This window comes from Cervus elaphus, chromosome 21, assembly GCF_910594005.1.
Source record: "Cervus elaphus chromosome 21, mCerEla1.1, whole genome shotgun sequence".
Lineage (NCBI taxonomy): Eukaryota > Metazoa > Chordata > Mammalia > Artiodactyla > Cervidae > Cervus > Cervus elaphus.
Window position 1 is genome coordinate 20,117,602 of NC_057835.1, and position 12,053 is coordinate 20,129,654.

General features: G+C 35.1%; 1 protein-coding gene across 5 annotated transcripts in view; it reads right to left on the minus strand.

The window, feature by feature from the left end:
• Positions 1 to 845: 845 nt before the first annotated feature.
• The window catches only part of FAM91A1 (family with sequence similarity 91 member A1), a 39,975-nt gene continuing 28,767 nt past the window's right edge, over positions 846 to 12,053 (minus strand). For all 5 annotated transcript variants that reach the window (XM_043879834.1, XM_043879833.1, XM_043879832.1 and 2 more), the window contains 6 exons: positions 11,818 to 11,890; positions 9,694 to 9,843; positions 7,522 to 7,626; positions 6,879 to 7,002; positions 5,638 to 5,707; positions 846 to 3,462 (listed from right to left, as the gene is read on the minus strand). In XM_043879834.1, coding sequence (XP_043735769.1) covers positions 3,277 to 3,462; positions 5,638 to 5,707; positions 6,879 to 7,002; positions 7,522 to 7,626; positions 9,694 to 9,843; positions 11,818 to 11,890 — 708 coding nt within the window. In that variant the 3' untranslated portion in view covers positions 846 to 3,276. The remainder of the gene's footprint in view (positions 3,463 to 5,637; positions 5,708 to 6,878; positions 7,003 to 7,521; positions 7,627 to 9,693; positions 9,844 to 11,817; positions 11,891 to 12,053) is intronic.

Here is a 12,053-nt window from a genome sequence, read left to right on the forward strand (position 1 = left end):
GGGCCGTCCTACAGGTAAACCCACTGTGAGGGCCACCCTACAGGTAAACCCACTGTGAGGGCCACCCTACAGGTAAACCCACTGTGAGGGCCATCCCACCAAGTAACCAACTAGTGCTCTTCACAGTCTCAAGGTCAGGGAAAACTGAGATACTGTCAACAGACTGCAGGAGACGGAGGCAGTGAGGACTAAATAAATGCACCATGGTACCTTGGACATGGTCCCGGAACAGAAGAGAACATCAGAGGAAAAATGGGTGAAAATCAAACATAATCTGTATTTTAGTAAATAGTATGGTACCCGTGTTAATTTCTGAGTTTTGCCAAATGCGTCATAGTTTATATAAGGTGTTAACATTAGGGTTAGCCTGTGGAAGGGTATAGGGAATATCTCCAGACTACCTTTGCAATTTTTCTGCTAATTTGAAATTACTGTAAAATTAGCTTGTTGCTGCTGTTGTTTCTTTTAAAGTATAAAAACCTCAGCACTGAAAGCATGCTTGAATTTTAAATTATGAAAGGGACTTAACAAGATTATACACATTTTCACAGCAACTTGATCAACACCACAGTTTATTTGTAAACATATTATAGTGTCAATAATCAAATTGACAACACTTTATACATTTCATTGTATAATATTAACATCATACCAGAAAAAAATCCACTGTACTCAGTTACAGTTTTGGTATTTTAAAATCTTTAAATACAAACTGTATTTGAAACACTGAACATAAAAGAGAAACACAAATGGCAGAGAAAAAGTGGAAACAAGTAAAAGCACTATTTCTGAAAAAGAAAAAAAAAAAAACCACAAACAGAATCATCTGATTACAATTTTAAAAGAAAAAAGGAATCAAGGAAGTCAGATGATCTCAACAACATAAAGTTACATTTCTTCAGACCTAGGTGTAAGGTGAAATTGTACCATATTAAATTCTATGTCTTTTTTTATTTCTTTTTTCTCTTGGTTTCTGAAGTTTGCCAATGGTTTAAGCTACATTAAGGACAAAAAAGAGGGGAGGGAGCACAAAGCCAAATGAAATTACTTTAAACATCTGCAGAAAAACCAGATAAAAATTCTTTCATAAATTTTCTTTGGCAAATAATAAATTCTATATTTTACCTTTTTTGTTGTATAGGATCAACACATTAGATTTAAGCAATGCATCTCTACATGAGTTAATGTATGAATGAAACAAAACCAAATCCACAAAGTAAAGCATAAAAGTGGCTTTCACATTTTGCTAACAGCTCTAAAAATGCAGATTCTCATCTTCAAAAGTATGAGAGGTCTTCAGCTGGAAGTAGAATCTTTCCTCATTCACGTGAGAAACCAGAGGTGACCACGTGCTTTTTTTTTTGTACTTTCCCTAAAATTCATGATCATTATTAGGTTCCATTTCTTCCTATTATCCCTCAAAGGAGATATAGCAGCAAATCACTCCCATATTTTAAGTTTTAAATTCACCAACAACAGGGTTCAACTACAGGGTTTGTAGTTTGTATCAACTACAAACATTCAATGCTTTATTAGTGTACCTGTCATCACCATAGGCTTAGGTTGTTAATACAGAAATAAATAAAATAACTACAGTTAATCTGAACAAAGCAAATGAGATTAAAGAGCCCTGATCAAATGAAATACAACAATCAGGTGAAAAACTATAAAAGTTACATACATACCTAATAGCACTAGGAATGTACAATATCAATTATTGGAAAAATAAATGAGTGATTCACAGTTATAAGAAATTATTTTAATATTAGTATTTTTCCTTTTATAGACAAACATTTATAACATACACTTGGTTTCCACCTCATATAAGACAAAGAAGAATACTAAACGTTACTGCATTTACCCCAAACACAGCACTGACTGTGTCACAGGTAACCTGCTTCAAAACATTCAATAGGTGGGCCATGGTACTGAATGCATGGTTATGTTAACAGTTTTAAGAAAGACATATATTCCCAGAAGTATGTTAAATACACAAATGTCAGTTCTATAAATAACAAAAATTATCAGCAAAAATGTTCAGGATTAACCTTCCCAAATTTTCTAATGCTTTAAATATTTTAGATATATGCTATTTGACCAGTTAGTTTGGTTACAGTTTTAAACTAGTAAACCGTTATTCTATGAGAAGAGCTAAACACTGCACAAACTTCCCAAGGAAGGTAACTCGAAAAATCTAAAAAGTGATTCCAATGATTCTAATTAACATTTGAGATACCAAAAGAATCAAGGACTCAAGAAAACATTTTGAAATTACTCGATTTTTCTTTATCATTTTGTCTAAAACTAGTCACATAAATTTAAGATCCAAATTGCCTAACAATGTGTCCTCACAGCAAGTTTGTTACTAAAATGTTTTGATCAGAAGACATAGCCTTAATGCCTCTAAATGTAATTCTAAGCTAAAATCAAAATCCTTGGTTTGAAACCTCAAATCCAATTCCATGACAACTCATGGGTAAATGAGTCAGGGAGAAACCATGCAGCAGCCACAGCTACAAGAGTGGAAAATAAACTCTATTTTCCCACAAAGACTCTATGAAAATATAAAGCCCCAAATGAGCGACAACAAAAGTCCATGTATAAACACTGTTTAAAAATAGAATGTTTCCCAAGCTTCTTATGAGATGTCAATGTATAGTCATAGTCTGTGTTAAGATCTTCTAAGTCAATGTTATAAGCCATACCTAACTATGCTGATTTGCATACCTTCAACAATGTTCAACTGATATACATAATTTACAAACATCCACAGCAATTCTTAATGCCCCATCAGATCATCTCTCAATAATGGATGTTTACAGTTTTACAACTTTAAATACCAAGAAGCCTTTTCAGAGGAAGAGTTCCACATCTTCCCATGATCCCTTAAAGAGTAGGTAACAAAATATAAAATTAAACAAGATTTATGTTTGATAAACTAACATATAAAATTACCATTGCAATATTCATAGTGACTGCTTATAAACATAACAGTCATCATAAAGCCTATAAAGTATATCCTCAGTTTTATAAAAGAAATGCAGATTGTCTCAAGGTAAAAAATACAGTGCAGGCTGCTAAAAAGCTTTTTGTTGCATTAGGAGGTGCAGGAATGAGGAAAACTTCCAAAAACATGAACGAGTTCCCCAAACTTTAACATCAGTTAAGCATGAATTGCACTGCAGCAGCAGGAAGCTTTTTAGTGGCTGGCACTATAAAGCTAACATTAAGAAAGAAAAAAGGCAGAAAGGGTGGGCAACAAATGATGTAGCCAAATTATTGCAAATGGAGATTAGCAATAAGAAGTGACGAGGGTGATCGTCCACTCCACTCCGTTAAGATACCATCTTTAAATACTAAGTTCTTGGCAGGAAGGGGGACTCCCATGTCAGCACAGGATGACTGTGAAAGCAAACTTGGAAAACTGGCCTCGGTGTGAGCATCCAGTGTTGAAGCACCTTCCTAGAAAGAGCAAGAAACAAGACAAAAAAATCCTATTCAACACCTTACCAAGCCACTTAATTCAGCTAATGAGAAATCAAGACCTTGATTACCTAAGAAATGTTTATGGAATGCAGAGCACTATAGGAGATGCAAAGCTGTACGTCATGAACCCCAAATAATCAATGACTGGTGTTAACATGCAGAAATGACAAATACACTCAGATGACGATAAGTACTTTGAAATAAAGGGAAGTAACAGGTTATAAGAATAAGAAAAAGCTAGTTCTTAGAGAATCTACAAAAACCCTCATGCAACATCCATCCACTCCCAGGGCTCTCAGATTCACACATTCACCACAGACTTCTTGGCACTCCAGGCTCCAATCCTCCAATCCAACATCTATCTTTGGATGTTTCACCATAAATTCCACACTTAGCATGTCCATAACCAAACTTAAATTTTCCCCCACTGGGTCCTTCCCCTACTCCATGCATCAAGCTAGTCAAGAAGTATGAAAATCATCTTCATTCTTCCCTTCCTTACCATACCCTCAATCTTTCCTCACATTTATTTAATCACCAAGTTCTCTCAATATACCTCCAACATGTATCCCAAAGGAGTTTACTTGATTCATTCACCATAGCCAAGGCCACCAGTCTCCATTCAAGTGGGGTCCTCACACCAAAGTGAGGTGCAAAAGTGTGAAAATCTGTAAAATCTTCTATTTATTGCATCCAATAAAATTTTTGTGTACCTTTAATAATATACACAACTTATTATGTTACAGGTATAGCAGTAATAAACAAACCTGTAATAAACAAACCTTTACTGCTGATACATACATTTTTTTAAATGAAAAAGGGTGTTCATCCATCAATATCTCTCACTACAGTTATTACAACAGTCTCCAAACTTGTCTTATTTCTAAGCTTCTGTCTTTAATCTATTCTCTAAACAGTAACTAATCGTTTAAAAAAAGTCAATTAGAAATAATGTCATTCCCTGTTATAAGTCTTTAATACTAAGTTTCTCTTTGCAGTAAGCATAAAACACATTTTTTTCAGGTACCCTAGAAGGCCCTCCACTCCTCACCAACCTCGTCTCTTGCCCCTACCCCACTTTCACGAAGCTTCTGCCACACTGGTCCTCTTGTTGCCTTGCAGGCTGAGACCCTTCCTGACACAGGACTCACATACCTACTAACCTCGGCCTGGAATACTTTGTCCTGTTCTTTAGATTTCAGCTTATACGTCACCTCTACCTTTTAAAATTTGGTCTGCCTTTAGAATCCATCATATCTGAAGGGGTTTGGCTCCTTTAAGGCACACATTTTGAAATCTGTAACTACTTGTATATTTCAGTGTTTCCTTGACTAGCTCTCACACAACACTTAAGTTCCATTAGTGTCTTAGTACTGTTTCTCCAGCACCTTGTAGACTCTGGCACAGAGCTGACTCAAGTATTTACTGAGGGAATGAAGGAAGCCAAATTCCAAAATACTAATTTCATAATGTTAGAACAGATATTTCAAACAAAAAATATTCCATTCTAAAAGTTAATCTACAAACCAAGTCTATGGTATCCATTCTCTCCTTGGGGGTAAGACTACCGTAACAGTCAGTCCTATCTCATTCATCACGGCACTGGGGGATCACGGCAGTTGTTAATGGAAGTGTACTGACTCGAGAGGGGACTTCCCTATGGCTCACTGGTAAAGAGCCTGTCGGCCAACGCAGAAATCACAGGTCAAATTCCTGGGTCAGGAAGATCCCCAGGAGAAGGGAATGGCAACCCACTCTAGTATTCTTGCCTGGGAAATCCCTTGGAGAGAGGAGCCTGATGGGCTACAGTCCTTGGGGTCACAAAGAATTGGACATGACTTAGCAACTAAATAACAACTGACCCAAGAACCAGAAGCTAACGCGGTACACGGCCCATGGCAGATGCTTAAAACACTTCTGTTAAATGAAGCACCAGCACAGAACAAACAGTTCAAGCCTCCTAGAGACCTGGCCAGTGAAATCATGTATAAGTCAGTTAACTTTCTGAATTTCAGTATCTTCATTTATACATTAAAATTACAACTTATTTCATGTCTTACTGCTGTGGAGACTCAGTACAAACACAGAAGTGTTTTGGACACTATAAAAGCTCTATACAAATACATCTTAGGGTTTTTTGATTTTTGTTACCTGGAATGAGTGAACAAAGTTAAGGACTTGTAGAGACAGTTTTCTACTGGAATGTAAGAGGTTTTGAAGGCTGAAAAAAAGGGGAAAAGTTTAAAACAAATATAACAAGAACTAATATCTTATGAGAGTGTAATTTTAATAAACATGTTAATATATGATATACATTTCAATTAATCATATAATTTTTAAAAAACAATTGCAATGGTTCTCATCAATAACATTTCTGCTTGTTTTAATAATATGGAGTAAAGATGCATTAAAAAGACCATTTCGAAATAAAACATCAATGTACAACCAAAATTAGAAAATTATTGTTAAAAGGAAGTTTAAACTACTACCAAATATAAATGTTAAATGCAAGAACACTTTAAAAATAAAAATGTAGGAACACATTTTCAATTGTAAATTGGTAACATATGTAAATTGGTAACCATTATAGTGGCAGTCATTAAAGCTATATAGTATTTTTACCTTTTTATTCATGTATTTTATTTTATTTTCAAGATAGTTATTAAAATTACTTGTCAATTAAGTACCTTAAATTTTCTTATACAAACTACATTAGGCCAATTAAATTATTTATTCTCCAACTTTGTTTTCCTAAATAACGTCAAGGAGGTCTGTAGATATCACCTCTCTCTAAGCCACCCACCATGATCATCAGATTTAATGGTACTTTTCTCTGCTAACCAATCTCAGGACCTTTACCACGCTGCCTCTCAGCAGCTGCTCCCAACCGATCAGAGTGAGCATACAAGATAAAACCTACTTGTCATGACTGATGAGTAATGCATGTTCATTTAGAAAATGTGGCAACTGAAGAAAATTTAGAAAGTCAGCCATAATTCTACTTTAGGAGATAATCATTACTAACATAACTTGAGTTGTGTATGTTAAGAGAGAAGTGCACAAGAGGTATTTCTATAGATATTTACGTATTAAAAAAAGCTAGGTGCACACAGTCATAGAAGTATGCCCATTTAATCCATACTCTCGCCAAATCTGAGTAACTAACTCAGTATCATTAACCAAAACGTTGTGTTCAAAATATCTGCATGTGCCTAATTTCTGAGGGACTGAACTTTAATTTTAAAATACACAGCAAAACCTTTAAACAAGCCATCTTTATTCAATCAATGAACAAGCATGTGTGAAATAAGAGAAAGTAAGGTACAGCAACTAATAATGAGAGTTTAAAAAGTCTCATACATGAAAAGATGATAGCAAACATAAACACTCACCTCTCTTTTCTGCAAAGGCCATGGGTAGCAATTTTTCTGCAGACTTTCTGGTTTAATTCAGAACTAAAGAGTGGAATCCCAAAGCACAACTCCAGAGGAACCCAATCTGCTTCTGTTGTGGCAACTACAAAAGGGTACACCAAGTTACTAATCGTGTATACTTCATGTATTATGACTGACCAGGGTTTAACCGGTCAGTTTGATCTCTGGTCAGAGATCCAGAGATTTTCACAGATTCCTCCTGCTTCCACTGACACCCACGTGGGTTTAGCAGGGGAGAGGACTCAGAGGGGTGTTAGTGAATCTCTGAAACAGGAAATAATGTTTTTTGAGTATGTACATGCTTCTGGGAAGAAGGCACACAGCTTTCATCAGACACTCAAAATGGCTTTTTACCAGAAAAAAAAATCTAATTCAAAACATCTACAAGATGAGAGAATTAACATAGGAAAAATGAAACATTTTCCATTTTCATGTCATATTTTATATTTTAATTATTTTAAATATATAAAAATGTTTCCTAGAAAATACTTATGAAAAGGTCCATTATAATAAGAGCAAATGATATCCAAACAATATCATTTGCAAAAGGATTAAACCTCAGAAATTAGTCAGAGACTGCAAATAATTTTTAAAGCCTTACCAGAGTTTTGCTTTGCAGCTGAATCTAGAGTTGCTTCCTCAATGACCATTTCAAATGACTCTGTGCTCCCATTCACATCTGAGCCTGAAGCCAAATCAGGTTCTCCTTATAATTGAAGGGCAAACACAATAAATATTAGGCCTCTAGAAGTTGGTATACATTGTTGATAAGTCAGTCCTAACAGAAATAACAATGGAAAATAGTGAATGGTCTTTAGCCTAAAGGAGAAGTTGTTAAGTGGGGATACTTTGTCCCGCAAGAAATATTTAGCAATTTTGACAAGGTTTGGTCACCATGAATGGGGACAGGTATGTTACTGATATCTAGGCATCCTAAACATCCTACAATGCACAGGATGGTCCCCTAGAACAAAGAGTTACCCAGCTCAAAACATAAATAGTACTGGGGTTGTGAAGCTTTGGCCTAAAAAAACAAGGATTCACAAGGCAGAACACAAGTTTAGACCTTCACTTCATTACTAAAGTCATTTCTGTCCCCATGGAAACATGCAGTCTAATTACATCATTCCCTTTCAAAATATTTTGACTCCCTATGTCTTTCAGCATAATACATCCTCTGAGATCTTCTAGATCTTACCTATTACTTCTCTACTGTCTTCTACTACAGCCCATCAAACTCTTCTGGCCAAAATAAGCTACTCTCTTGCCTGATCCCCTCTGCCTAAAGTTGCTACCCTCCAAATAAACAACAATCATCTACGTGTAGATAACGCCTCATTTTTCAAAATTCAGTTCAAACTTTACCTTCTCTAAGAGGTCTGATAGCTCAGCTGGGCTGAGATAAGCTTTTCCATCCTGCTTTAGCACTTTAAGCAGACCCCTGTATCTTAGTCTCTTAACACTACACAGTAGGCTGATTCAGTTGTTTGTCTCTCCTCCAGGGTTTTTCACTCCTTGAGAGAGTGAAGTCGCTCAGTTGTGTCCAACTCTTCGCAACCCCATGGACTGTAGCCCACCAGGCTCCTCCGTCCATGGAATTTTCCAAGCAAGAATACTGGAGTGGGTTGCCATTTCCTTCTCCTTAGGTCTTAGTAATAGATACATCTCCAGCACCTAAGCAAGTATTTTGTAAATGTGCATAGAATGAATGAAATAAAACATGACAGCTCTAGTAACATTCTTTGAAATGACTAATCCACAGCCCTCTTCTTTAAAAATGCTCCTGTGATACCTGGCAGTCAACTGTTCAAAGTTACCCAACTCCTCTGGCCAAAGGTATATGGACCAGGAGTGAATACCTAATTCAATTCACTAGATGGCTAGCAATTAATCATATTCTCTCAGGATTTCAAAGGAAGAGGTTCAGTGAATATAACTGATAATAGAGATCTGAATTAAAAAGTTCCCTAGAGTTGTGGACCACAGGTGACACCATGGCAACAAAAGCCACATACAAGCCAAAATTATGCCAGAGCAGAAAACAATTAGTAATGAGAAGGTGATTTGAAAATGAATCTTTAAAAAGAAAGGTATCTAAGGAAAATTAGCTATTGTCAATATGCAAGATGGCCTGGAGACAGAAAGAAGAAGAATGAGGCCAGGAAGACTAAGCAGGAAATAGTTGCAATAAAACATGTGTAAAATATCAAGACTCAGACTAGAACAGTAGTTACAGACAATTAAAGAGAGAGGGGAAAAAATGAATGTAAGACATTTCTAAAGACTAACTCACAGAACTTGGAAACTAACTAGGCTGAGTGGGAAAGGAAAAGGATGAGACAAAGACATGATTTTTAAGGTCTGCATAACTGAGACAATGGTACCTCTGACAGAAAGAGGAAAGCTGAAGGAGAAAACTATTCATCCTGGTTTGAAAATAATTTTACAAAGAGACTAAAGTTTTGAAATCATTACCCCATAAAGGAACTTAAAGCCTATAAACAGAAATATGACAGTAAAGGGCTAAAACACAATAACCATTCTGTATTCCAACCCCAGGTCATCACTTCTTTACTTATGCACTTAGTATTTTCTCCATTTGAATAACTGATAATTGTCCCAGACAATGACATCACAGAGTATTTTCAGTGGAAAAACATTAAGTATTAAATAAGTCAACATCCCCACAAAGTCCCCATGCTTTTCAAATATTAAATTTGTGATACACTCAATGCCAATTATCTTAACTCAAATGACACAACTATTGGCTAACCTCTCTCATCAGAAGCATCACTGAGTTTTCTGTTCGCAAGTTGGCTAGAAGCATTCAACATGGTGACATATCCACAAAAATGCTGCAAGTCCACTTTGTTCCTCAATGTTTGCAATGCTTTATGAACACCCATATTGACACGAGTAAACTCTAAGAACAAAGAGTTGACATCAATTATAAGTCAACAGTTTTACAACAAAACAACAAAAACTTAAATATACTTTCCTTTTGTTAACATCAAACAATTCTTAAAACTACTTTGATATTTTATCAAGATTGACTCCAATGAATAAATATCTGTAAATGTAAAAGGATGCTGTACATATAAAAATACTTATAGACCTCAGAAGGCAAATGTTGTAACAAAACAATTTACCCTCTAAGTAAACAAACATGGCCTGTCAATGGCAAATTCTCTAGGCTTCTCTTTGTACTTCCATTCTGCCTTAAGTACTTATTTAGTGGGCTTCTACCAGGAAATTCTGTATTGAATACACATTTTTTATTTTTTTAAAAAAGTAAAAGTATTCTTATTGAAACTAAAGCTAACAATGTACTTGAAATTATATCCCTAATAAATTATTTAAGTACCAGCTCAAGTTCTCATAAATATGTGAACTTAACAAAAGAGAAAGATGCTCTATAGCCAAATATGAATATTTCTCTTTTTTTTAGACTTTTCACAATAATCTCCAAAGGCAAAAGAGTAACTGATCAGTTCTCGAGATTTTATGATTTTTAAGATCCTGTTGTCACTATCCTGTATCTTCTGGTGAACAATTAATTTGTCCACAGAATTTATAAAGTATCAGAGGATTAACTAGCAAAGTTTAGTTGCAGAGAAATACTTATTTCTGAATAGGGGCTCTATTTTGGAGGAGAAAACCCTCCTCTCCAAATTTTGTACACACTTATTCACAAAAGCCAAAAGAGAGTACTTAATTTCAAATGTGAAGCACTTACAGCCTAGTCATGTAAAAAGGAAAAAAATACTTATGTAAATCTTCTTTTTTCCCTGCTTTAGGGGAGGAGGGACAATGGTGACTAACATTTTGGAAGAAAAGTTCTTATATGAATTAACAAAAGTTAAATTACTTGAATGATTCTTTGCTCTCTAAAATTCCAAGCAATATGACTCTAAGAACAAGAAAAATAGATTCTAGAATGACAATTTTGAATGGAGCAGGAAACATAGGTGCTGAATATACTTTTTTAATAATCAACAGAGGAGAGACGTTTTACATTAAACAAAAGGAAGAATGAATTTGCTTTTATAGAAATTCTCTGAGCATCTTTCATCAAATGTATTACAGCTCACAATTCTAGAAAGGAGTAACATTAAACAGGCCTTTTCACCCTTGAACCTAGAATCAGCTTAATTTAGCTCAGACTCTACAATTCACTCAAGTCCTCTCTAGCAGGAAAAATAAAAATTTAAAAACAATTTTAAAACTATTTATTCATTTTAAATTTTGTTTAAAATGTTTTCTCATTTTCTCTAAGGACTCTAGATTGGGAACTTGTAATACTATAGAACAAACTTAAATCAAAACACATTGACCATTAATAAAAAAAATTTCAATTTGTTTTTGCTAAAAACAAATGCTACAACAGGAAATAATACACAAGGTCTCTGTAAACGATAAGTTAATTTACAAATGTTCATTAGTGTCCATAAAAGCCCCATAAAAAATAAATAAATAAAAAGACTGTAATAACACTGGGTGGGTGGGCGGGGAGGAATCAACTTTCTAAGCATAAAATCCTCCCTGTGACTTGTATTCTCTGCCAACCTACAAACAAATAAACAATAAAAGGAAACTAAAAGGCTAAACATACAGAAAACCTAGCCTTCCATCTAAGTAGCAGCCTCCTTAGTTCTTTATCTCCAAGACAGACTAGTATTCCTTCTACTCCTAGCTCCTAAATGAGTCTTATCCTATTAGTTCTTTGTGGGAAAAGGCATGTGACAGAAAACTACCTTTCCCAATACTCTTTAAAAGCAGAATGATTTTAAGACCCTAGAACTTAAAAAGTTTAAGAATTTACTTCTTGCTATGCTTCCACTGATTGACAAGACTACTTATAAAGAAGTCAAATGGATACAATTTGAAAGGAAGGTACCTCCTTGTAGTTCTGTCTCATCAAATGGGAAAGGTATGTGGACAGTTTCTCCTATCCCATGCAAACCATGTCCCTAAACATGAAAAAACACAAGTTGAAAGGTATATGTGAAACCTGTATTTCCAACAGTAGATACTCAAATAATAATTAAAACTGTGCCTCATGATGGTGTAGTCCACCTTAATACTCCATCAAAATGCTCTGCTTTTCTCCAGCAAGTAAACATAATCTTAAAT